Below are 27,986 nucleotides of genomic sequence, written 5' to 3'. Positions count from 1 at the left end.
GCCTCCGGGCCAGCAGGGGGCGCTCAGCTGTGTTTAAAGAGACCCCAAAAACAGCATTCAGTCAGCATGGTGTCACTACCGTTGGTGGATGTATTAAGAGAACGGGTCACTACCGTAAGACAGTCAATGCTACTACCCGATGTGAGTCGTGACAATGACCGTTACTTAGTGAGGAAACTATAGCCTACTATGTGTGTTTGGGACCCTCGCTTGGAGCAGGTGTTGGAGCTGATCGCAAAGGACGACTTGTGAGTTGTTTGTGATCCTCGTTTCTTCCCCCAGATACAAATATAAAATAATATAAAACTGTCATTGTCAATTTGACATGTCAAGCAAATGGCAATGTTATTGGGTTGGGTACTGTTACGATGTGTGCTTGCTACAGTGTGTTTTCTCCCCAGTAACAAGCTAGTCTTGATAGTAATTGGGTCCTTAAATGTTGTCAACAACTCAAGATCACTTTCTGCTGTCTGAGCTGTCAATGGATCAGTCTGAGGAGGACACTCAGGAGGAGACTATCAGCAACAGCAGTGCCTTCACACACGTAAAATTGATATTGTGTGTGTGTGTGTGTGTGTGTGTGTGTGTGTGTGTGTGTGTGTGTGTGTGTGAGAGAGAGACAGTTGTGGAGTTTAATTATTTGTTACACTGCAGTTACACAGACTGACATGTGAATGTCCCTTGTTTATCACCACAGACTATGGCAGAATTTCAATTCTTTCACAACTTGAAGTTGTATTTGGAGACCAGGCAAATGCTGTCTAGTTGGGAAAAATCAGTGAAATGGAAGATCACCCGTTCTGCCTGTACTTTCATCCTAAAGGGTAATTTTGTTGTCCACGTACAAGATTTATTGATTTGTTATGCACAACAGCAGTGAAATTAAGACTGGTTAACTCCATGACTGTGTACAGACTTTAAAAAGTAGATAAATATACTAATTAAAAAAAGAATAAATGATGTGGATTGCCTGGGGTTGCCTGCTGTTGTAAGAATGGAGTTGACATTTGTGTGCCTGTGCACCCCCACCCAATGATCCTGTCCTACCAGATGGTAGGCTGTTTTACACTGGCCCAGCTCAGAAGTACCTTCGCATGGTGGTGATGTCAGAGCAGGAGAAGAAATCTGTGCTCACCGAGTGCCACGACCAGAGTAACCACAATGGGGTCAGGAGCACCCGGAACCGTGTGATTGCAAGCTACTATTGGCAAAGTCTAATACAAGATGTGGAGAACTGGGTAAGAATGGGTAAAAAGCTAAGAACATCTGTACCAATTTCTCACTTATCTTAAAGAATCAGGGTTAGCCGTAATGTAAATGCCAAACCACATAGCTACCCTCCGTTACATGTTTTTGTAAATTGGCTTCTGATATAGGTCAGGTGCTGTCAGGTCTGTCAGGTAAATGACCCCATAAAAACGATGGCACCCATCCTCCACCCAATAAAGGTAAGATTTTATAAAACATAAAACCTATTCGCAATAGTTTTGAGCTGTCTGTATGACATATAAGTAGTTGTTAGATAAGACTATCATAGTTAAACATATATTTATATTTATCATAGAATTACAGTATCTGAAATCTGAATCTGGTCAGTTTAAAAAAATCATGGTAGACAATAAATTAATTAATTAAATAACAGCATTGTTGTAATACATTTATGTTTATAAAACCAAAAATGTAACCTACTGTTAAAAACTTTCAGATATGGACATTTTAAAGATGTTAAAAGTATTGGAATTGATGTTTAAAATATTTATTGTTTTATTTGTTGGTGTGTGTAGGATGACAACAACTTTAAAAATGCTTAAGTGAAGATAAGATACGCCTTTATTGATTCCCAGAAGCGGCTGTTGCAGCTGTGCAATAACATACATAAAAAGAGATGAATAGAGACATTAAAAAAAGAATATTATAAAGTAAGTAAAATTATAAAAAATAAATAGTTTCAGTTATTAGGAATAACATGTCACAGGTTTACAATAAACAACAAACACATTGTTTTATATAGTAGTTAATTTAAATGCATTGATATATTTTAAAATATATTAAGATTAAGATATTCACGCCCAAAAGTTACAAGCTAAATTTAAACCTTTATTTTGAAACTTCCAATACCGGAACGTACAAGGTTGTTAGAGCTAGCTTAAATTTGCGAACCACCAAACGCCACCTTTAGCCACAAGTTTTACCTAAAATGTAATACTTTAGAGAATATATGTACATTTAGATGCAGTGACATAATTGAACTCGTTTATGGGAACAGTTGAGTCGAAAAAAATAACGCGCTGAAAGTTGAGTTTTTGTTGAAAGATGACGACGGTGTAACGAGAATTTGTGTTTACTGGACAAAATATGTTCTAAGGTGGGGAAACTGTTTTCAGTAGGGAAATTTTAGCTATTTTCGTGATAAATGGGTTGTTTGAAAATAACATGTATGTTTTTGTGGTATCAGAGTCATGGTGATATTCTGTCTGCATGTGTTCTCTTAAAGGGATAACGTTAGATACTTTATAACAGGGAATATCGTTTTCATTATTAATTAATCTAGCTAGCTGTTACTAATTTCCAATTAATCAATGGATGATTTGTTTATACATTGTTAACAATAATGTGTCCACCACGTTACTAATGCTCAGTCTTAAAATACAAAAATAAATGACAAAATGGTCCAAAACCCAAATGCGTTCTATAAAAAGTGTGAAAAGTCAGCCAATGTTGAATTGTGTGCTTATTAGCAGCAACTAAGACAAGTTTAGCATTCCTATTTAATAAGTAACAAACCATTAATTCATAATTTGTTCAAGCTGTCATCAATGGCATGCTCATCGCATTATAGGAGCTCAATAGTATATAATATAATAAGTAATATAATAAATATTAAACAATTAATTCAATACCAAAATTATTTTATATAATATAATAATAATTATTATAATATTTTTTTTAATAGACGGATAATCACTAAATTGATTCATGTTTGAAGCTTTAGATTGACTGATTAGGATGTATTTTGTGATTGTCATATGAGTGAAAGAGTTAAAGCATCACCTCTCTATATCTTTGCCCTTTCCCTCACAGATGCCTTCTTTTGACTTACTGGATAAGGTGGAGCTGTTATTGCGGGGAGGAGTGCATCCTGTAGACTCACCAAAGAGCTCAAAGAAAGTAACCAGAGCCAGCAAACACTTTGTCTATAAAGGTATTTCAGAGCTACACTTGCAGGTGTGCACAAAGATGTGTCTTACAGATTAGCGAACATTGTTTTCTCTCAGTGCAGAGCAGTTAAAGCCGTAATCCTCAATGAAGTCCAGTTTCCCTCAATTGTCCACACTTTGAGCATCACAAATAAACCTTTATGATATTGAAGTGGAAGCCGAAAATCTCAGAGACAGATATCTAAGAAACCGGATGAATAACAAACTATGTAGTTGCAGTAGCAATGTAACATATACAAAGCATTGCTGTCTGCAAGGGCATAGTGGACACAGAGTACGCTGGGGACATGTCCCCTGCACTTTACATGACGGTGCCCTCTGCCCCCCACACACACACACACACACACACACACACACACACACACAACCCCATATACATATATTACATACATATATTTACAGCACCAACTCCCACAAAATACTTCCAATTTCCCTGTAATTAATAGATTTAAATGTGAAAAAATGTCTATAATATTTGGTTCATTGGCATGCTCTGCCTCCGTGTGGCCTGTTAAAATGTGAGCGGGTCTCCCATTGGGTGGCATTAAAACAGTATGGAACGGTTTACAGGTCATTATGTGCGGTGGACAGTGGTGGAAAGTGACTCAAGCAAGGGCGTAGGTTTAAACCGTACTCTCGGCATCCTCCAGATGACTGTCTGTGGCGTACGTACCGAGGCCGCCTCCTCCGCGTTGTCAGAAGCGACGAGGAGGTGAGGGAGATCCTGGTCCGTTACCATGACAACAACAACCACGCTGGTCGTGTGCGGACAGTAAAGGAGATAATGGTGAGTTTAGGTGACATTTTCAGTGGTCACGAGAAGGACTTGAAGTGATTGTATTGTGTACTGACTGTATGGCTCATATGTCTAGTTTGGATATGTTAGTAGTCGGTTTGATTTAACTGGCAGATAAAACATGTACACTGGTAGGGGGAAGTGTGTGTGTGTGTGTGTGTGTGTGTGTGTGTGTGTGTGTGTGTGTGTGTGTGTGTGTGTGTGTGCACTGTATGTACAGTTTGTATGTACTGTATGTATGTACTGTATGTATGTATCTATATAAGCAGGTGTGTATGCATGTGCATGTAAGAATGTATATAGGCATGTATGTACAGTATGTATATACATATATAAATAGGTAAATAATTATATTCTTTTGTATTTAATTAACTAAAGTACAAAAATAGAAAAATGGGGAAAAAAATTCTTCTTACTCCTTTTTGGACATAGAAATTCTTATTTGAGTCATTTTCTATCATTTTGAAAGATAAGTTTGCCAAGGATTTTTTTTTTTTGGTTTTCTTGCCTGTACGGAAATGTACAGAACTTGTTCTTATTTAATTTTTTTTTTTTTAAATAAACTAAATAAAATATCAAATAAAATAGTTTTATCAACACAACAGAACAGTTAAGATGACGCGATCAAATAGCAAATGAGAAGATTGAAGTGTTCCTGGTCTGTCCATCCAGATGATGTATTACTGGGTGGGAGTGACGGAGGCGGTGAAGACCTGGATCAGAGCCTGTGCTCTTTGTCAGAGCCGAAGTCCTGGCGAAGCGCCCAACCCGCCCGTCCGCTTCTGCCTGGCCTACGGCTGCGATGCCTCCAGCTACGTTAACCCTGAGCTCAGCTTCCACAGGTCAGACAACACATTTACAAAGCTGTGTGATAAGCTAAAAAAGGAACAGAGGCTTATTCTTCCAAGTCAGGTCTGATTATTACCAGAATCAAAGAGTTTACTTTCAGTTTTCTATTTCTGTTCTGTTGACTCTGCTCTGATAAGGCTAAGTTGTGAAGTTAGCCTACAGTTAGCAACGCTAATGCTAAATCATAGCTTATTTTTTGAGCGTACCTAAAAATATGCCACCCAAAGTGCTTCACAGAAATATGGTTTCCTGGAAAATAAAAAATTGAAGAGGCTAATTAAAATCCATTTCAATGAATAACAATAAGTAAAGCATGAAAATAATGAATTAAGGTATAAAAAATGCAATTTGCATATTGCGCAAAGAACCTTCAAATAGTCATGTTGTCAATATGCAGATGAGATATACTATACTTTATTGTCATTTAAGGCCATACACATGCACATGAGGGGTGCACATCTTATCTCTAGCTCAGTGTGCAAACTAAAATCCCAGATAAGCATGGATAAAAACATACGTAACAACATGCACGTCAACAGACACAAAAAGACCATTTTTTACGTCAATAGTTGGTAGATAAAAGCACCAGATTGATTATTGTGCAGACGTCTGCGTGACAATGAAAAGGAAATGTATTTATCTAAAAATACAACCCAAATGATGTACAGTATATCTAATGAGAATAAAATAGGACCTAAGATGAAAATGTGTGTTGCTCTACAGGCAGGCTTTCCTTGTGTGCAGCTTTGAAAACAGAACTCTGTCGTGCAGGTTTCCCAAGGCGGCAGAGCGCCGGCGAAGGTGGCTGACGGTGGCTCAGAGGGACGAAGGCTCGCTTCGCACAACCTCCTGCCTCTGCTCCAGACACTTTGAGCCGTCCTGCTTCACGCTGAGCGAGGAGGGTCAGCTAACTCTGACACCAGACGCCATACCCACCGCCATCCCTGCTACAGCTCCGGAGGACCAGGTGACACAAGGCAGACCGCACATACAGTAGAAGGCACAAACAGACGCTCTCTGCACTGCGTCCCGTAAAAATACATGTGTGACCATAGGCTTAGATTTGGAGGGTGGGCGGGGATTCAGGGGATATGTCCCCCCTAATATGTAGAAGAGTTACATTTGTCCCCTACAAAAAATATGAAAGACCTTGTTTTTGTTGAGCTCTGTCTGGCTATTAATGTGCCTTATTATAAAGACAAAATGAGATTTAAAAGATTTCAGAGGTGCAAACATCTAAACATGTGATATCTTTAAATGGAACAGAAAGATTTCTAGCCTCCATTGTTATCCTGCTTCTTGGTTTTCAGGTTCCTGTCCCCTCAGATGAAGAATTCCTTCATTCCAGCCCTCTGGAAGACCTGCTCTCCACCACAGAGCCCCCTGAGCCGGCCCTGGATCACTGTGAAACCCCCGCCGAGCTGCAGGAGCACAGGTACTGCCTCCCCGCTCCGGATCCAGACTCCAGGGACGTCCACACTGGTACGGAGGACAACAGGAGGAAGACCGTCATCGAGCCCAGCTTCAAGGCTTACAACCAGATCGCCAGGTAGATCTCCTGTCCACTTCAAAGTAGTTTATTTCTGTTCTTTTTCCGTTACGACTGACTGTCAAACTGGATAATAAAATAAAGTTCCACGGCAACTGTTTAACCTGAGCCACGCCGTACAACAAATATAAAAAAATCATATCACATCCATACAGGGATTGTAGTATATAGCTGTTAAAATATAATATATGACACGCTGGTATCATATGAGTACTCTGTAACGACCAATACGCAAGTTCAGGTATCGGAATCGGTATCAGGAAGCAAAAAATAGTTTTGGATTTAGCGGGTGTTGAAATGTTTTTATGTTTGATCCTGCAGGTATCTGAGCCACAGAGTGTTACCGATGCACAGCAAGAAAAGCAGAGGCGCTTTAAGAAGGATGAGCAAGCGCTTCAGTCTAATAGGTGAGTGGAAAGAGTAACAAAACACAGCATCACTCCTTTAATCCTTAAATGAGATAATTGTGGGTGTCCGAGACTCAGACACCCACAATAGAGATTACAAACTATTTAACTCTTCCTTTACACGCTTGGTGTCAAAACTGGACTCACAGCACGTATACTACTTCCCATGTCAATATTCTTGGACAGTTATGTACAATAATTACTCGGTGCAATAATTGATTAGTTACATGTGCAATATCACTGCTGCCACCTATATTCACACTGTACTTATTTGTGTTCATACTGTACTTCATTTATGTTCACACTGCACTACAATAGAATGTGTACAATCCATTGTTTTAGAAACAATCTTTTTATCCTAATCTTACTTTTAACCTTATCTCACTTTACTTCTACTTTACGTTTTCATTTTTTACTGGAGCTATGTTACTTTATGTTACTTTATACACTTATTGACTCGCTCTTTTTTTACTCTTATGTTACCTTGAATTTGACTGTGTGCAACTGCAACTAAACAATTTCCCTGACGGGATTAATAAAGTATTCTGATTCTAATATAGTATATAGGCCTACTATGTAATTTTTCCCTCTTCGGGCCCCCTACAGGTTGTCTCATTGGAACTACAGCCGCGCGAGCAGTAGTCAACCTGTAGGGGGACTGAAGAGGAAAAGTGACATAGTATGCCTTTAAACGTCCCATGGCATGAAAATGTCACTTTAAGAGTTTTGTCTTGAATTTTGGGAAAGAGACTTCAGATACAGTATTAGGGGACCACTAAGGTCTATATAAAAGAGACTTCAGATACAGTATTAGGGGACCACTAAGGTCTATATAAAAGAGACTTCAGATACAGTATTAGGGGACCACTAAGGTCTATATAAAAGAGACTTCAGATACAGTATTAGGGGACCACTAAGGTCTATATAAAAGAGACTTCAGATACAGTATTAGGGGACCACTAAGGTCTATATAAAAGAGACTTCAGATACAGTATTAGGGGACCACTAAGGTCTATATAAAAGAGACTTCAGATACAGTATTAGGGGACCACTAAGGCCTGTATAAAAGAGACTTCAGATACAGTATTAGGGGACCACTAAGGTCTATATAAAAGAGACTTCAGATACAGTATTAGGGGACCACTAAGGCCTATATAAAAGAGACTTCAGATACAGTATTAGGGGACCACTAAGGTCTATATAAAAGAGACTTCAGATACAGTATTAGGGGACCACTAAGGTCTATATAAAAGAGACTTCAGATACAGTATTAGGGGACCACTAAGGTCTATATAAAAGAGACTTCAGATACAGTATTAGGGGACCACTAAGGCCTATATAAAAGAGACTTCAGATACAGTATTAGGGGACCACTAAGGCCTATATAAAAGAGACTTCAGATACAGTATTAGGGGACCACTAAGGCCTATATAAAAGAGACTTCAGATACAGTATTAGGGGACCACTAAGGTCTATATAAAAGAGACTTCAGATACCGTATTAGGGGACCACTAAGGTCTATATAAAAGAGACTTCAGATACAGTATTAGGGGACCACTAAGGTCTATATAAAAGAGACTTCAGATACAGTATTAGAGGACCACTAAGGTCTATATAAAAGCATCCAAAGAGCACCATGTCATGGGACCTTTAAGATGAGATGCCTTTAGAACCATGTCTCCTTTGTTTCAGATGGAGTGCTGATGTATACACGAGTGTCTCCTCCTGTCAGAGTGCCGCGCAGCAGAGAGGAGGTTTACATGATTTACTTACAGTGTATTATGAAATGTTGTGCAGCTATATCTTAAAGTTTGTTGGTCGCTGCTTTGAAAAACTGCAGCATAAGAGCAGGAACTTTGTAGAAAATGCAAAAACTTTCCTGTCTTGATCTCAAAAAAGTAAATAAAAAAACCCATCACACAGCACAGGAAAACCCTTTGTCCCGTGACAAGTGAACCAACCGTGCTGCCTTCTGATTGGCAGGTAAACTCGATCCTGCTGCAGTTCCATGACAACCAGGGTCACTACGGCCAGGGAATCTGCCAGCGTGAGATCGCAAAGCACTTCTACTGGGCCAGCATGACCCGAGACCTGGCCCGCTGGATCTCCAGCTGCCCCACCTGCGTCAACAGAACCAAGAGGAAGTGGCTTCGCTGCAGCGTCTACACCTGCACCAACTGCTGCGGGCCAGTGGAGAGAGGCCTGGGCCTCACCTTCCATAAGTATTAACACATGAGACTGTGGTTCGACAGCTGAATCATCTTTGTCTGTATACTTCTATATAGTTTTTTTCCAACTTTATGTTTATTGAAAAGTTTTTTTCCAACTTTATGTTTATTGAAAAGTTTTTTTCCAACTTTATGTTTATTGAAAAGTTTTATACATAAGCATACATTGTAGTTGTTAAAATACAAAATCCAGTTGTCTTTTATTCTCCGGTCCATCTCCTTACAGTGAGTTGCATGTTACATACAACATTACTTTAACAAAAACTTTTACTCATAACCTTGTAGAACATATATCCCCACACGTCCATCAGTTTTATCCTTTTAGACAAAACAAAACAAAGAAACAACACACACCAAAGTAGCAATATGAAAGCCGTATCATTGACGTTAACAGCCACAGCAACCCCGCATCACATAAAGTTACATAGAAAACATGTGCTGCAAAAAATGCCCAAAAGCTCCTGACCCCATGCCTCCCTGCCCGCATCCAGCCAAGGTAAACATTGATCCATAAATTCAGCATTTTGTCAGCATGAAAGTCATTTTTTTCCATTGTATTGATTCCCATGGTTCTTTTTTAAGCCAACTAAGTGTTACTGGTTTTTTCTTTTTTGCTGCGCCAAGAAGTACAAAGTATATGCAGCGGGCATTTCTTTTTCTGGCTTTTCACCACATCTGGGAAGACTCTGAGGATGGCTAGCAGTGGGTCCCTGGGCAGGTGCCCACCCATTATTTTATCAAGGAGGTCAAAAATCCCCCTCCAAAAGTAGTCCAAGAGAGGGCATGTCCAAAATGTATGTGTATGGCTCGCAGCCTCCTCTCCACACTTCCTCCAACTTGCACTTGTTAGTTTAGAATCCATTTTGGTAGCTGTTGACTCTTTTCCATTGAAACGCTCTTCAAACACTGTATACTTCTTTTAACATCTATTCCTCCCTCCTTCCCTCCAGGTTTCCTCTTCACAATGTGGCCGTGCTGGCTCAGTGGTTAAAGGCTGTGGGTCGTCCCCACTGGCATCCCCGCCTCTGGTCGTCTGTTTGTTCCATCCACTTCACTGAGGACTGCTTTGACCGCAGCGGCAAGAAGGTCACGGTGCATCCAGACGCTGTGCCCACACTCTTGGTCCACGGCGACTCAGGGGTGAGGCTCCCAAGGGACTGATTTTACATCCGATCCTTAAATGATGAATCAATAAAATGACAGTGGCAGTAGTGAAAATACTGTAAACAAACGTTTGCGGAGTTGGTACAGTTTAAAAAGCAGAAGCTTGAGTTGTGTCGTTCCTCCACAGACTCCGTCCAGAGGTCCGAGCCACCCGGCTGCCGGGGAGGAGGTATGTTCTAGCTAAGCTGGGTACCCAATTCAATACTTTTTAGGCACTGACTGAATTGCCTCTAAAGTATCATTCAGTACTCAATGTCAGTACCTAAGGAGCAAATCTCATCAGCATCAGTTAGCCAATCAGCATGCAGCATGCTTCTACCAAGATCTAATGATGTCTGTGATTGGCTGTCTAGCGTTACACGTCGTAGAAGCACACAGGAGAAACTCTACGTTACACACAGAGACGGGGCTCACGTAGTAGGAGCTGGAAGATAAATAAAAAGATTTGGGCTGTAATGTGTCATGTCATTTCTTTTTTGTTTTATAAAATTGGTATCGAACCAGTATCAAAGTCACGGTATTGGTATCAGTCGGGTATCGACCATTTTTTAACGATACCCAGCCCTAGTTCCAGCTGGTTATTGCTGGCTGATTATTGAGGGTTTGACAGAACAAGCTTATCAACTTACTGTCTAGTACGAAATGTAATGATCTGTTTCTGTGTAAGCAGGCCTATTTTGCCAAGTACGATGCCGTGGAGCTCTACCTGAGCAAACGCACCTATCCTCCTGGACTGAGCTACGTAGAGAAGAACACCTTCAGGAGGTTCTGCAAGAAGTTTACCATCAAAGGTTCGTACAAACCAGAATCAGTTACTAGAACAGGGCAGTGGCTCTTTTGTACCAGTGTAGGTATACATATATAAGGGTATACAAAACAGGAAGCCTTTCTTTGGTGATGTTAGAGGTCAAAAATACTTGACTGACTCTGCAGCTAAAAGTTTAGCATTTCTGATATTTCTTTCCTTTTGCTATATGTGACATAAATTTCACAACATCCAATGACTGCATGAAAAAGTAATTTATTTACAACTAAATAGTCAAAAGAAATTGGTGGGAGGAATCTGTAAAGTCAGTACTGTGGGGATTGGATTTGTGAAAACAAAGAGAAGGACACAAAAGCCCAGACGGCAGAGGTGTGTTGGGGGGGGGCTGCTGCCCTGGCTCAGGACCCCTGAGCCAGCAGGGCAGAGAGCCTGTCGCACGAGACGGCTAGCTGTCCAATCTGAGTTTTCTGATGCACGACTAAAACTACTTTTGAACGTACACATTCCAAAACAAGTTCCTTTTCCGAGGCTATTTAGCAGAGGCACCGTGGCGCCGTCCGGCGCTTAGCACCGCCCAAGATGATTGTGATTGGTTCAAAGAAATGCCGATAAACAAGAGCACGTTTTCCTCCCTAAATGTTGTGTGGACTAGCCAGACCTTCCTCTGTAGCGCTGTGGATAGAATAGAAATGTGTGTTAGTTCCATGAGTTACCATGTTAACGTGACAACTTGTTCTCTCAGATGGCGTGCTCCATGCAGTGAGCGGAGACCGGGTGCGCTTGGTTCTGAGGTGCAGGCGGCGCATTGAAGCCGCCCTGCTGGACTATCACAACGAGCTGAACCACCTCGACGTCAACAAGTGTCTCAGACTGCTCAACGAAAGGTGAGCCGGATCTTCTTTTTCACTAATAAACCATCTTTGTTGAGATTAGATGACATTTTATTGAGCCTGCAAAAACGCAGAAGGGTAAAACCTCCCCGAACCCCCGACCCAACACATCATCACTTCAGTTAGATCACTATACATCACCTTGAACCAAAAATCAACCAATAGCAGAGGTGCAGATATTTACTGTAATATCATGCTGTGGTAATAACCTGCTCCTCATATCATGATCAGGTACTTCTGGAAAACCATGAGACCTGATGTGGTGCAGTGGATCAACAGCTGCTCGCAGTGCAGCAGCAATAAGAAGAAGAAAGCACACATCCAAACAGCACCGGGAGGATCGGAGTCACACCTGCAGGCGCCCAGATCTCCACACATACCGGAGGATGTAGACAGGTGTGTAGGTTTCTGTGTGCCTGTAAAAACCCTTTGCTTCATCAAGGACTGAAATATTTCCTCTCATATATAAACTAGGAGTAATAGAAGTAGAAGTAATTGAATTGAAGCAATATTAACAGAGTCAGCAGCAGTAACGCAATACGGTGTAGCAGTTAAAATAGGCATAACACCAGCTGTATTATTACAATTAGTCTATGTCGATGAGGTTTCATCTCCAGGATTGCTCCGGTGCCGCCGAAAATTCTACCAGATGTCCCTCATTTTCGGCCCAATGTCCGTCCCCTTCCTCTTTCTCTGTGTTGGCGTTCTAACCTCCGGTGGATTTGTGAGGACTATGGTTAACTGCTCCTCAGATTTCTGCAGGGTAAATCAAGACAGCTAGCTAGACTATCTGTCCAATCTGAGTTTTCTGTTGAACAACTAAAACTACTTTTGAACGTACACATGTTCCACCAAAACAAGTTCCTTCCTGAGACTATTTAGCAGAGGCACCGTGGCTCCGTCCGACGCTTAGCACCGCCCAAGACGATTGTGATTGGTTTAAGAAATGCCAATAAACCAGAGCACGTTTTTCTCCCATCCCGGAATGCTGTGTGGACTAGTCAGACCCTCCTCCGCAGCGCTGTGGAGGAAGGTCTGACAATGCTAGACTATATTACAGTTAATGTAATTTGAATTTGTTTGTGTGCTCTCTTTTATTCTGTTTCCATCTGCATCCTGACAGTGGGCCGGATGCTGATGATTACAGCGATGATGATGATGGTGATGATGGTGATGGTGATGTATGTGGTGGGAGTGTCGGTGATGAAGAGAGGCGGCCAGCGACCAATTCAGAGGACAGAGTGGTAGGTTTCTCAGCTTCAGCCTATTGATCTAGTCAATGAAGTTGTAATCCTTAAGATTGCAGTCCTGGTTGCTTTGGCAACAGCTGTGGTACTACAGCAAACTCAAGCGCTCAAGCAGCTACTGGCAGAAATACAACCGAAGATCAACTTCAGTTCAGCCAAAGAAACTATAATCCCAACCTCCAGCAGCTGCACGGTGACCGTTGTCTTGGTCTGTAGATGCATTTTTGATGAACTATCGCAGTCATATACGCTGCGTTTCCTGGCTTTTTTGGCTCCTTCACAGTAAAAGCCAACCAACGTTTCAGTCGCTATTTTTATGGCTTTTTGGAACCTAGAGAACAGCCACACTTATCAATAAAAAAAGAAAACAATGGAGAAAAAGACAAACCTTTGCAAACATATTAACAAACAGGCAATTGCACAAAGTACAGGCCCAATGCTTATCTCACTGTGATGGGCTACAAAAATAGAAAAAGATACAAGCGTTGTTCCCACCGCCATGGAAAACCAGGAAAAGTCATGAAATCAGTAGAAGGTTTTGGAAAGTCACGGCATTTTGTTGTGTTTAATGAAATGAATTGCTACAGTAATCTTCCGTGGACAACCTTTAACGTAATGTAACATAAAGCTGAATTTATTTTCTGTAGGCTGTCGGTGGACATAATGTCTCTCTAATATCTGTCGGATGTGTGACATTCCACTAATAGAGACCCTGGTATTAAACCATTACTGATGGCTGCATTCCACTTAGGAGAGACCCTGGTATTAAACCATTACTGATGGCTGCATTCCACTTAGGAGAGGTCCTGGTATTAAACCATTACTGATGGCTGCATTCCACTTAGGAGAGGTCCTGGTATTAAACCATTACTGATGGCTGTATTCCACTTAGGAGAGGTCCTGGTATTAAACCATTACTGATGGCTGCATTCCACTTAGGAGAGACCCTGGTATTAAACCATTACTGATGGCTGCATTCCACTTAGGAGAGGTCCTGGTATTAAACCATTACTGATGGCTGCATTCCACTTAGGAGAGGTCCTGGTATTAAACCATTACTGATGGCTGTATTCCACTTAGGAGAGGTCCTGGTATTAAACCATTACTGATGGCTGCATTCCACTTAGGAGAGGTCCTGGTATTGTGCATGCTGACTCACTGAAATATCTTACTGGGACACTTGATGGAACTGAGCCATTGTTAAGGTTATCAATCTCAGCTGTGTTTTTCCTACTATGACAAGTCAACATGTCTGCTGTGAAAAAGGTCCATACCCCTTTCACACCAATGGCTCAATCAGGGTTATACCAAAGTTGACTGTGTTGCCAGGGCGGGACGAATTACGTGATAAGTTGGAAATAACAGTGGGGAAATGTTCTCCCCTCCAAAAATCACCACTAGAGTAACCTACTTCCTTCTCCTCCTCTGCAATAAATATGCAGAGGAGGAGAAATTGCTCTGCACAGAATCATCTGATAAGTCCATCTGTTTGATGGTTATTTATTTGTGCTTTAGGACGTAATCACTGCGAAACAAACACAAAATAAGCTTCATTTCTCTCTCTCTTTCTCTCTCTCTCTCTCTCTCTCTCTACTGTACAATGACAAATTCATGTAGCTACAAAACATATTAGTTCTTGTAGTATATAGCTGGACTGGATTGTGTGACAAGTTAGTTTACTGACTAGTTTATATATGAATTGTAAAGCCCCGCCCATTTCTAGCACTTAAGGTCATTGTTATGCATTGCTCCCGGGTTGACCCAGATGATTTCTATTGTCATGACCAGGGATATACCCGTGTTGACTGGCTTCTGATCAGACGACCCTGGTCAGTGGTGTGAAAGAGGTAGAATACAGATGCTGATCACTTCACACATTGTTATGAAAACAAAACCCACTATCAACAAATTGAAAACCTCTCAGTAGCTTTCTGTTTCTCATCTAAATTCTAGGAGATCCCTTCACCTGTAACTCCTATCAGCCTTCGGCCCCGAATCCCCATCCTACTTCATGTAAGAACTCCCATCAACTTCCAGCCCAGAACTCCAGTAATCCTCCAGCCGAGGACTCCCAACCTCCCCTTTGTGACCAGAATCTGGTCCATCAGGACAGGGGCCCTTCCACAGTCTGAAGTCCAGAAGGAGACAAACAGCTCTGACACTCAGCCTGCCAGCCAAGGCAGCGTCCAGGTTCAGCCAGAGGAGCAGACACAGTCTCAGGACCAGAAGGGAACATGTGGCCCTCGGGGCAGCGCCAGAACGCATCACTATGTCAAAGTCCAGGACCTAGCCACACCTCTCCCAGAGTCACATCCTCCATCCAAGGATCCAGAAACACCCAAACTTCCACAAGACACAAGCAAGCAAAGTCAGCCTCCGAATCAAAGCAGGGGACTGAAGAGCCAGTCCCAACCCCAGGGCCACGTTCAGCACCCGAGGAAGAGGAAGAGAGACCTGGAGGCAGCGTCTTCGGCCAAGAGGAGCTCCAGCTGTGGCCTGGAGCCTGTGGTGGCCCCAAGCACCAAACCCTGGCCCGTCTTCACCATCGCTGGCTCTGCCCCGCCACAGGCAGCCAAACCACTTTCTGGAGTAGACGGGTACGTACAAGTACTACTTACTCAGAAAAATAACTTTTCACAGGGTACCTCACGATACAAATAATATCACCTTACAGCAATCCTGCGTTAATCAATATATTGCTAGATCAGAGTTTCTGCAGGTTTCACCAAGTCAAATGTAAGAGTTTTTAAAGACCATTATGAATGAAATGTAAGACCTTTAAGCCTAAATTCAGTTTTTAGTATCACTAAACTTCCCCATAGCTGAAGAATAAAATCCGTTTTATGTCTGTGGTACAATCTGAAAGAGACTCGCACCAATCACACCAAAGCTGATTGGCTGCAATATAAGATGCATGTTGGTCTCATTCGTAGTCATAATACAGCAAAATGATATTTGGACTAGCGATAGAAAGAACTACAACACCAGAAAATAAAAAATAAAAAAACAGCATTAGAGGTAGCGTTGCATGGACGTAGGAAAATTAAGACCTGTTTAAAATGATTTAAGACCTAGAACACAATACTTCAGCCAATTTAAGACTTTTTAAGGCTTAAAATTTAGATTTTAAAATGTTAGACTTTTTAAGACCCCGCGGAAACCCTGTAGACAATCCTGTAATGATCGATCACAATAACTAAAAAAGGCAGTGTTGAAAACCTCTTCCTCTTCGGCTAGTGAACTTCTGTCCAAGTTTTCCTCATTCATGTGTGGAGCGCCACCTCGAGGAGCCATGAAGCAACGACTGAAATCTATTCAGAGCGCCTTATTTTATTCATTCAAATATCAACATTTGGTGCCAGCATATCGATTCTCGTATCGCATGAAGGATGATATATTGGCGTATTTTTATGATGTTCCCTTCCTAATTTTGATGACTCTTACGTGTGTGTGTGTGTGTCTGAGCCGTCTTGTGTATGCCGGCGTGTGTAATGGCAGCTGTTTGTGTGTGTGTGTGTGTGTGTGTGTGTGTGTGTGTGTGTGTGTGTGTGTCTGTCTGAGCCGTCTTACGTATGACGGCGTGTGTAATGACAGCTGTGTGTGTGTGTGTCTAAACCGTCTTGTGTATGACGGCGTGTGTAATGACAGCTGTGTGTGTGTGTGTGTGTGTGTGTGTGTGTGTGTGTGTGTGTGTGTGTGTGTGTGTGTGTGTGTGTGTGTGTGTGTGTGTGTGTGTGTGTGTGTGTGTGTGTGTGTGTGTCTGAATCATCTTACGTATGACGGCGTGTGTAATGACAGCGTGTGTGTGTGTGTGTGTGTGTGTGTGTGTGTGTGTGTGTGTGTGTGTGTGTCTGAGCAGCCCTGCTCCCGTTCGGAGGCCCGGCAGGCTTCAGGCCCGGACGGTCATCCAGCAGTGCATTAAGGCCAAGGTTAGGATCAAACCAGAGCTGGACGGGGCCGACGCTCAGTGGGTGGAGGTCTGTTCATTCTTTTTTGTTCATCGTGTCTGTCTATTGACCCAAATATTTCAACAACCACAGGATGGATATCCATGAAATCTGGTGCAAACATTCATGGACTTCAGAGGATAAATTGTAATAACTTTGGTTATCCTCTGACTTTGATAAATGAATGGAACATGAAACTAAGACCCCTGGCTGGAAATGAATTGGAGACGTTGGTGTGGGGGGAGGGGGACTGAGAAGTTGTCGATGTTCAAATTTGTTGGCAAAGTCCTGGATCTTCACAATCTTACCTACAGCAGCTTTAAGGCAAAAATGAGAAAGCTTCATGTGATGGTTAATGAAGCATTCAGAATCTTTCTCAAACTGCCAAGATTGACAAGTGTGAGTCATATGTTTGTGACTAGTAATGTTCCCACCTTTCATGCTGTGTTGAGAAATGTTATGTACAAATGTATGTGTTGCTTAAAGGAACACGCCGACTTATTGGGAATTTAGCTTAGTCACCGTAACCCCCAGAGTTAAACAAGTCCATACATACCCTTCTCATCTCTGTGCGTGCTGTAAGGCTGTCTGACAGTTCCAGCGGCATCAGCCCATCACAGAACAGGCAGGTGAATGGTTCCAGTAATCCTACTGCTCCGAATAAGTGACAAAATAACTCCAACATGTTCCTATTTACATGTTGTGATTTATAGAATCACAGCGTGTACAAAAAACAACGTAACATGAGACACAGCCGTCTTCTAACTGTAAACAAACTGGGAACTATATTCATTCTGCTACTTGGGCGAAGTGAGACAGGCTTGCTGCAAAGCAAATCACTCCGCCCAAGTAGCAGAATGAATATAGTCACAACATGTAAATAGGAACATGTAGGCGTTATTTTGTCACTTTTGTCACAATTCGGAGCAGTAGGATTACTGGAACCATTCACCTGCATGTTCTGTGTACAGCGTTACAGCACGCAAGGAGATGAGAAGTGTATGTATCGACTTGTCTAACTCTGGGGGTTACGGTGAATAAGCTAAATTCCCAATAAGTCGGCGTGTTCCTTTAAGCAACACATACATTTGTACATAACATTTCTCAACACAGCATGAAAGGTGGGAACATTACTAGTCACAAACATATGACTCACACTTGTCAATCTTGGCAGTTTGAGAAAGATTCTGAATGCTTCATTAACCATCACATGAAGCTTTCTCATTTTTGCCTTAAAGCTGCTGTAGGTAGGATTGTGAAGATCCAGGACTTTGCCAACAAATTTGAACATCGACAACTTCTCAGTCCCTCCCCCCTTTCTGCTGCAGCCCAAACCGTCTCCTAAGCCCCTCCCACACAAGGGAGTATGACAGAACTGCCGGCATGTCAGACAACATTTTCAATAACTAAACAATAATACAATGTTAACTTTACTCACCAACAGTAAAACGATGCTAACTAGCATTTCAGCATCATATCAGACTGACCACTGTGCAAACGTTATCCTGATTGGAGAAAATCAACCGAGAGCGGTGGAATTTTGCCAATCGCAGTACAGGCTGTAGGTGGTGCCAGAGGAGCTGGATTTTTTTTATATTACATAATTCATGTAGTTCTACTGGAACATAGGGTCAGTTTCAGCAAATGTGACAGAAAGTTAGTTTTTAAGACTTACCTACTGGAACTTTAATATAGCTGCACCACAAGTAGGGTTGGGTATCGTTTGGTTTTTTTTCGATTCCGGTGCTAAATCGATACTTTTAAAACGGTGCCGGTGCCTAAACGGTGCCTGAACCGGTACTTTTCAATAAAGTAAAAAAAAAAGAAGAAAAAAAATGTGTAATAAAAAGTGTAGTAAACAACAGTAAGTGACTTGTTTATTGCTAAGGCCATGGTCAAAATTAAAGATTTAATAATAATTTAATAACTATAACAATAACTTATTTCACCAGTAAATTGCTGTTGAACCCCAGATGGGAAAAGGGTATTTTACAATTACTGTGAATGCACCACGAGGCTACCTGTTTTAAGTGAATCTGTGTTGTTTAATTCCGACAATGGCAGCTGCAATTGAACGCACCGTCTGTGTTGTTTAATTCCGACAACGGCAGCTGCAAGTGAACGCACCGTCTGTGTTGTTTAATTCCGACCATATAAACCTACTGTATATCAATGAATTGCGACAACGGCAGCTGCTGCGCTGCAGAGCAGACTGTTACATCCCGCTGTAGAAGTCCTCCACAGTGAAATACATTCACACTTTACACTGTTTAACGTTAGCTGTCAGCATTTTAACCGTGATTAATCAAGCTGCTAGCTAAAGGTAGGCTAATGTTACATGCTGTGAGGTGTAGGGTAAAGTCGAGCACCGAAATGAGGCACCGAAACTTTCTTTGTTATTCGGTCTCGTTACTACCGTTTACGTCGGCACCGGTTCCCTATTGGCACCGAGTTTTGGTACCCAACCCTAACCACAAGTGGGCTGGATAGAGCGGAGCACAGTAGACTGTAACTATTTTTAACTATTTTTAACACAAGAATCACACTTTGTCAGTGAACACAACATCATTTAGCGTTACAGATCAAGCAGCCATGCAATATTAGAGTTACTGGAAGAAATCAAAGATGACATTGAATCACCCACTCAGCGTTCACATTCCATTCCAGCAGTTGTTAAACTCCTCGCTACATTACAAATATTGGCAGCAGGATCATTTCAAACAGTCATAGCATCAGCAGTGGGAATATCGCAGTCTGCACTCAGCCATATCATAGCACAAGTACTGCTTTGCTACAGCGCAATTTACGGTATAGTGGGAAGAGAAAGACGCTGATTGCCTGATGGGTGTCAGGGTTGATAAATACTACGCAAAATGTAGAAGCATAGCGTGCGCTATTACCGAACTCGCATAAACAGACGCAGCGCAAACTGCGCCAGTGTTAGTAAATCAGGCCCTGAGTCTTCAAAATAGAATTTAGCACTTTACGGACTGACCGAATCAATCTTTCCCAAACCCCTCCATGGTGTGATGCTGCTGGGGGATTGAAAACCCACTTCACACTCTTTTGTAACAGCACATCATTTATGAGGTTGTGGTTCAGTTTCTCAATGGCCTCCCTCAATTCACGTTCAGCACCCACAAAGTTAGTACCATTATCCGAACGGATTTCCAGGACTTGACCACGTCTCGCCACAAACCTTCTAAAACCATTGATGAAGGAGTCTGTGTCCAGGGATGAAAGAACTTCAAGGTGTATGGCTCGCATCGCCAAGCATGTAAAAATGAGCCCATACCTCTTGACCACAGCTCTTCCACGTTTAACCTCAAACGGTCCAAAACAGTCCAAACCAACTCGACTGAAAGGAGGCTCATCAGGAGTTATTCTGTTGCAAGGAAGGTCAGCCATTTTCTGATGTCCAGGTGAAGCAGACAGTCTACGACAGATGACACACTTAGACAAAACCTTCATAATAGCGGCACAAGCACCAGGAATCCAATATTTCTGACGCAAATGAGAAAGCATATGGTTTCGTCCACCATGGCCTGTTTCTTGGTGTACATGACAGAGAATAAGATTAGAAACATGTTCATCTTTAGCTAGTATAACTGGATGCTTTGCTTCAACTGGCATAGCTGCTCTACTAAGCCGTCCTCCAACCCAAATGAGATCATCATACAGGATCGGGTTAAGCTTATAGAGGTAACTCGTCCTCCTTACACACTCTTTTCTTCAAGTTGGCCAGTTCTTCCGGAAACCTCATTTTTTGAAAAAAACGGATAATATCTAATTCCGCCGCAACCATATCCTCCATGGAAAGAACATCCTTTGGCACTTGCGCCTTAACACCTGCCATCTGGACCTGTAGCTCTTTCTCCAGCTGCTCAGCACAAAGGTCCAATCCAGAAAGGGTTTCTCTCAGCAGCTTGCGATGTCGCACCCGGGATAAAAGCAAGCTCTTAAACTTGAGAAGCCAACCAACGGCCCTTTTAAGACAGAACCAGGAGGGAAAGTAATCAATGAGCTTCTCCACTGGACTGACATGCTCAATTTGAACAGCGTTGAACTTTAACACCTCTGGAGGCTAGATCCGCAGGGTTGGCTGACGTATTCACGTACCTCCACTGGGATCCATTAGACATTTTCAATATTTCAGACACTCTGTTTTCTATGAAGATTTTAAATCTAGATGTCTCGTTTTTTTATGTATTTCAAAACAGAAGTGCTGTCTTTCCAAAAGACTGACTCTTGGAGATCCATTTGCAGCTCCTTCCTCCACAATTTGTCCATCCTGCTAGCCACCACTGCGGCAGTCAGCTCTATACGGGGAATGGTGACAAATTTTAGAGGAGCTACTCGAGCCTTTCCCATTACAAATGCACTGTGAGTTCGCCCACTATTGTCATGGAGCAACAGGTAAGTCACAGTCCCAAACCCTTCCTCACTTGCGTCTGCAAAGCGGTGGAGTTGAGCAGAAACAAGACGACCATAATCCACAGGTTTTAAGCACCTACTGACCTTCCAATTTTCAAGGTTATGAAGGTCTTCCAGCCAAGCCATCCATTCTCCAGCAACCGAAGAGGGCAAAGGATCGTCCCATCCCAGACGTCTCCTGCAAAGGTCTTGGAGGATTTTCTTGGCGGACAAAACAACAGGTGCCAAAAAACCAAGAGGGTCATAAATCGAACTAGTCACGGACAAGATTCCTCTTCTTGTGAGTGGGTGGGGTTTTAGTGTGATTTTAAACTTGAATGAGTCAGATTGAACACACCACTGTACACCCAAAGCACGCTCTACAGGCAAAGCATCTGTATCCAAATCCAGATCTTTCACCTCTTTGGCCCGCTCCTCCTGAGGGATAGTAGCGAGGACAGTGCGTCGGTTACTAATCCATTTCGTGAGTTTAAAACCACCCTTGGCACACAAGGCACTAAGCTCTCGACATAAAGATACTGCTTCATCTTCAGAGCCAATAGACACCAAACAATCATCGACATAAAAATGGTGCAGGACAGTGTTAATTGCCATAGGACTGAAGCACTTTCCATTGTCTTCAGCACACTTCCTCAGGGCAAAACAGGCACAACTAGGGGAGGAAGTATCACCGAACAGATGCACCCTCATTCTGTACTCCATTAGCTCCTGACCGCAATCTCCATCAGGCCACCACAAGAATCTCAACAAGTCAGAGTCTTCAACCGGCACCCTGACCTGATGAAACATGGCCTCAATATCTGCCATGAGCACCACAGGTTCTTTGCGGAATCTCGTGAGGACTCCCACTAACAAATTTGTTAGATCTGGTCCTTGCTGTGAGTTCAAAGATGTCCCCTGAAACGTGACCCCACAATCAAAGACTACCCGCAGTTTTTTCTTTTTAGGATGGTACACCCCATGATGGGGTATATACCACACTCTTCCATCACAACGGGTAAGCTGCTCAGTACGAACTCTCTCAGCGTAGCCATTAGTCAACATCCCGGACATGAAAGCGATGTAATCGGAGCAAAAAGATAGATCTTTATTCAAACGCCTTTTGAGACTCAATGCACGCTCTTCCACAACTATCTTATTGTTTGGCATTTTGAGGTGTCTTTGCCTTACCGGCAAACCAATACTGTAATGACCATCAATGAGCTTAGCAGACTCTGAGACTGACTCAATGAAGCTCTTGTCCTCCCTTGACAGACCAAGTTGTTCATTTTGCAGAGTTTCAGGGAAATCCACCTTCAGCTGTTTCTCCCAGAGCTCATCAAGCTTCGCCACTGAGATCTGATTGACTGTGATGTCAGGCTGCAAACACTGATCATTGATCCGACAATCTCCTCGGAGTGGGCCATTCACAGTCCAACCCAAAATGGTCTTAATTGCATAAGGTCCCCCGTTAACTGCACAAATCACCTCCCACGGCTCGAGAGCTTGAGGAACATTAGTGCTGATCAAAAGATCCACATCAGCATCGATCTCTGGTATTTGTATATGTCTCAGATGCGGCCATCTTTGGAGGTCTTTTGAGCGTGGAATGTTACCTCTATGAACAGGCATGCTCCTTTGAGTAAAAACCTCAGGCAGGTCACAAAAGCTATCTGAATCCAACCCGGCGACTTCCAAGTCTGACAACTTATAACTGTCCACCACTTTCTCTTGTCCCATAGTTCTAGGGAGGATCCCCAGCTTCTTTCCCATAAGATTGAGCCGGTTCATGAGTCGCTCTGTACAAAATGAAGCGGTACTTCCCGGATCCAGAAACACATACGTGACCAAGATCTCTTGTCCCCTTTTGGATTTCACCTGAACAGGCAAAATAGAGAGCGTACAGTCCTGCTTACCGGCCCCAGTCAAGCCACTGGACTGAACAGACACCACAGCGCCTTCTCTGGCCAATTCCAAGCCACCATTGGCCTGAGTCGAACCCTTTTGTTTTGCTTTGGGGTAGAAATTCAATACTGTAGGGTGCCTGTAATTGCATACTCTACATATTAAACGTTTTCTGCAATCTTTGCTCATGTGCCCAACGCACCTACATCCAAAGCACATACGGTTCTCCTTCAAAAAAGACAATTTTTCGTCTTGTGTCCTTTTATCCAAAAGAAGGCAAACATCTAACGAATGTCCAGCCCCACAAAACAAACAAACCATTATTGTTGAGTTCTTCACCATTTTATTCCCAGTCTCCACTTTCTTCTCAGCAGGTGTTACAGTAGTGGCAAAACTACTGCCTCTAGCCTTTAAACTCGTTTGAGAACGTGACTTAACCATTGTTAATTCCTTGCTTCCTGTCACAGGTGTATCTTGTATATTTCCAAAAAGAGGATCACCTGCTATCTTGACTTGCCTCTCAACAAACTCCACAATGTCCGAAAATGTAGCTCTTCGACGAAACTTCTCCTGAATATCGCAGGCCACACTTCACTCCAATGATCCCGCAGCTTATAGGGTAGCTTTTTCACGATGGTTTGCATATTTGTAGACACGTTCAGGTTACTTATGGCAGCTCCCATAGCGTTACAACATTCCTGCAACAATAAACTGTAGGCCCTTAAAGCATTGTTATCTTCAGCTTTAACCATCGGCCATAAAAGAACCTCATCCATGTAGGCAGAGGCTACTTTGAATGGATCGCCAAAATGCTCCTGAAGTAATGACTTTGCCTTAGTCTATCCAAGTAATGGAGGCAGATGTTGACAGCTTCGGATTAAATCCCTGGGCTGACCTCTCGTATACTGTTCGAGGTAATACAAACAGTCCTTCTGACTTTGTGTTCTTCCTTCAATGTTGTGTTCAAATCCTCTTATGAAGGTTTGATACTGTAAGTGGATTTCCGTCAAAAACTTGTAGGTCTATCTTAGGTAAGAGAAAAAGTGACTGTTGTCCAACCAATAACGATGTAATTTGATTTTGCCTTTCCAAAACAGTGAGAAAGCGCTGATCAGAATTATCCACTGTTACAGGTGCAGCTTCTGGCTGAAGGTAAGTAACTGCTGGATGAAAAGCACATTCTGACAGAGTGGGCATACCAACCCCTGTCACAGCAGCGGGCAGAGTAATCAAAGTGGACGGACCGGCCCGGACCACAGCAGCAGGCCGATCAATTTTGTTGCGTGTCTCGGACCTCACAGTAGCATAACCTGAAAGCAAAGCTTCCCCTCCAGCCTCTACAGCCGATGGTTGAGTGTTGAACTAATTTAACCGTGTTCTTTTCCCTCTTTCCAAATAGGAGTTCATCCCATCTGATCTCACAGAGACTTTAGACATACGAGATCCTTCTGAAGCCTTGAACACACTCACTTTAGCCATAGCTGCTGCCAACTCCATGTCCAGTTCCAGCTCCTCACCCTTTTTTCTCAACAGTTCCTGCTGCTCCTCTAGGGCGTGCTTCTGACTCAGCAGCCTTTGCCGAGCCATAAGAGCAGCAGTCTCCGCCTCAGCCTTTATTCTAGCTGATAATGTAGTGGACATAGATTTACTCACCACTGTGCTGCGTTTCTTTGACCTCACAGACACATTAAAAGCACTATCACATGGTCTAATGTCGTCTTCTACTGCATTTTCCACAATTTTAAATATGCACGCCTCATCATTGGAAACCGATCCAAAACCTGGTGCGACAATGCCTTTTTCTGATGTGTCTGGCGACTCCAGCAGCCATTTATTTGTCTCCTCCACAAAGGCAATTTTATGTTCTTCAACACTGCCAAACCAAGCGTTTTGTTTTTCTTGTTCTTCGAGTGGAAGCATAGAAACCACAAGACCATAAAGATGACTTGCTTCCTTAAACAAGCTCGATATATTTACAAGACATGACCGTATTTTTTCATCATTTTCAGCAGTTTGCATTAAGTCTTTAATTTCTCTTATTGCACCTTTAATTTATCTTATTTTTACTTGCCGTTCTTCTTGGAGCTTCTCCAATTTATATTCAAGAGCCTTGGGTGTAAGTGTTATTTGTCTTTTTTCAATTGACCTGATATCATTCCGCTCCATTTTTCATTTACAAAATAATCCAACGATCACAAAAATATCTGCTTATGACAATAAACACAGCGTCCTTTTTACAACTTGCGTTTCCACATGAAAGAAGTACAATGCATTGTCTTTGATTCCCCCTAACTTCCACCGAGGCTAAGCTAAACTCAACCTTAGTCTTCTGTGCATGCTAGCGGTGGGTATTTATGTACCTTAATACCGATAGTCTCGAACCAGACTAACCGTCTTAGAACCAGAACTACGGCGGCACTCCCAAGCACAATGCTTCACCCGCTTGACGCACGAACCAAAACACTAAAAAAAATCCCAAAACAAACAAACATTACAATCACCTTATGCGAAAGTACCGCTGAGCCTAACGGGGAATACAATCCATCATTAACAAACAATGCACTATATAACTTTGTAAGCGATTTCAAACATCTAGTGTTATCCCAACAAAATGTTTCCGCGCTTCAACAAAGCCAAATGAGCCCTTTCTGTTGACAAAATATTGCGGCGTATAAAACTTAAAAACTAATCCAAACGCCGCAGCAGGCTAAGACATGTGGTTTTACACTGAAGACGCGTCACGCTGAACCATTGCACTTGATGGAATGTCTTTATTGATCCATTTCACAGACTTAGCAAGAAACAGCACTTACTTGTATTGATGCATTTCATAAGCCGTGCAAAGATACCTCAGACAGTGCAGTAATAGCAGATACCAACGGTGAGGATCAACAGAAAGTTTCTCCACGTGCGCACCATGCAGCCAACATCCCAACACCTGGTCAAACCCGCACAAGTGAACACACACACACTAATACAGTTAGCACACCCCGGTGACACCCACAGTAGTCAGCGACGCCACTAAGCGCATGCACATACACAATAGCGCAAAAAAGGAGGAAAGCTCATAATACGAATCAAACCCGATGTATGGCTCCTACACTACTATACTATATTACATGTAGCCCCAGTGTCTTTCCAGTAAACCTACAAACGTCTCTTCTGTCTGTCCTCAGATCCAGGAGGGAATGGTTGTGTATGTGTGCTTCTTCCATGGAGCCACAGAGGATGTCACTCATGAGATGGGTGAGATGTCTGCACGTGTCACTGTTACCAAATATTATAATATTCCTCAGTCAACTAGTTATCCTAAGTGATAATCTTATTCCCAGATAAATGCATGCATTTAAACTGATATCTATATGTATTTTAGTAAAGTAAAATGAATGTGTTTTGCACATTTTAATCAAACAATTAGTTGATGGAGGCTACATCTCCACTACTACGTTTGTATATCTATTACTATGTTTACGCCTCGCGTTCCCATCCGTTTTGGTTTAAAAAACTCTGGGGTTGCTTTGTATCTGGACGGGTAAACGGAGACCTTTGGAAAGGATGCTGCAGTCTTATTGGTTACGTAGGCTTACAGACCTTTAAGTAACAGTTCCACCTCGTCATTGGTCCAAGCTAATACATCCCTGCCCCACCGTTGTTCTTTCTCCAAAGTATTTTTTAGTTTTAAACTTCTAAATCTACGATTTTTTATTGCAGAGTAACGTCCGACAATCTGCTTCCTGTTTACATCAGCACGTACATGCCCAGTGTGAGTTAATGTGATATGTGTTGTCAGACGTGTTTAAAATGGACGCAGATTAGTTCTGCTACGAGAGCTAAAACCCTTGTGTGGACGGAGAACATTTTTGTCTCAAAACTCTGTTTAAAAAGTAGTGTAGATGTAGCCTGATAATTTAATAGATAGCAGCATCTTTCCTCTGTAACACTGATTTCACTATCAAAAAAAATCCATTTAGCATGACATTTCAGACCTCTTGTTTAATTCCTCATAGGTTAATCTTATCTTAATGGGAGGCTGAACTTCTTTCCAAACAGTGAAATATACATATTAATGCAGTCTGGTTTGTTTTTTTTGGTCTAATCAACAGCCAGCAGTCTGATGACCACACAACTTTTCAGAAAAGACACCGGGCGCTCGGTTTCCGTTCTCAACCTCCCCGGGAGCGTTTTGTTTATCCCACAGGACTCCCTGCTCGGGGAGCCGGGTTCCAAGAGAAGGATACGGTACAGAGGGGGGTGTGAGCCGTGGTGGGGCGCCCAACTCCTCTCCAACCTGGTGTCCGCCTGCAGGGAGCTCATGTCCGCCTCAGAGAAGTGCAGCAAGGCGGGCGTGAAGGTGGAGCAGGGAGTCTACGGCCAGAAACAAGACCTGGTCCTGAACAGTGTGGAGCCGCTGACGCTGCTGCTGGAGTTCTGATGTCCGCCACAACGTTGTGCCGGGCGGGAAATCCAGGGAATAAGTTCAAGGAAGGTTAAGTCCGCACAGCAGCTTCATTACTCCGAAAAAATACTTTTATGGGTAACTACCGTTTTTTTCAACCTGGACCCTGTGTTCCTATGTTTTTGTGTTTAAGTGACTGATGGGAACAACA

At 42.5% G+C, this 27,986-nt stretch overlaps 1 protein-coding gene across 4 annotated transcripts; it reads left to right on the top strand.

Moving 5' to 3' along the window:
• The first annotated feature begins 29 nt into the window (after positions 1–29).
• On the top strand, positions 30–27,948 carry LOC114546631 (uncharacterized). Of its 4 annotated transcripts, none has more exons than XM_028565560.1 (23): positions 30–248; positions 456–544; positions 698–824; positions 1,051–1,238; positions 1,377–1,448; positions 3,082–3,202; positions 3,869–4,005; positions 4,687–4,856; positions 5,635–5,830; positions 6,174–6,412; positions 6,734–6,819; positions 8,512–8,573; positions 8,803–9,041; positions 9,998–10,187; positions 10,339–10,380; positions 10,882–11,002; positions 11,720–11,861; positions 12,099–12,263; positions 12,991–13,111; positions 15,068–15,711; positions 16,974–17,043; positions 26,556–26,625; positions 27,483–27,948. In XM_028565560.1, the coding sequence occupies exons 2-23, from the start codon at positions 482–484 to the stop codon at positions 27,809–27,811; spliced, it is 3,594 nt and encodes a 1,197-aa protein (XP_028421361.1). In that variant the 5' UTR covers positions 30–248; positions 456–481; the 3' UTR covers positions 27,812–27,948. The 4 variants fall into 4 exon arrangements, with proteins under 4 accessions (XP_028421361.1, XP_028421360.1, XP_028421363.1 ...); XM_028565559.1 differs by having other exon boundaries at positions 16,974–17,091; XM_028565562.1 differs by lacking the exon at positions 456–544 and having other exon boundaries at positions 16,974–17,091.
• The last annotated feature ends 38 nt before the right edge of the window (positions 27,949–27,986 follow it).

Source organism: Perca flavescens, chromosome 20 (assembly GCF_004354835.1).
Source record: "Perca flavescens isolate YP-PL-M2 chromosome 20, PFLA_1.0, whole genome shotgun sequence".
Classification (NCBI taxonomy): Eukaryota; Metazoa; Chordata; class Actinopteri; order Perciformes; family Percidae; genus Perca; species Perca flavescens.
This window is presented reverse-complemented; position numbering and strand designations above follow the sequence as displayed.

What these genes read in the sequence shown, in the direction of transcription:
- LOC114546631 (XM_028565559.1), top strand. Translation starts at nt 482, where the DNA reads ATGGATCAGTCTGAGGAGGACACTCAGGAGGAGACTATCAGCAACAGC. An exon ending in GCTTACAACCAGATCGCCAG is followed by an intron (nt 6,413 to 6,733) that starts GTAGATCTCCTG and finishes TTGATCCTGCAG; the next exon opens with GTATCTGAGCCACAGAGTGT. An exon ending in CCGACGCTCAGTGGGTGGAG is followed by an intron (nt 17,092 to 26,555) that starts GTCTGTTCATTC and finishes GTCTGTCCTCAG; the next exon opens with ATCCAGGAGGGAATGGTTGT.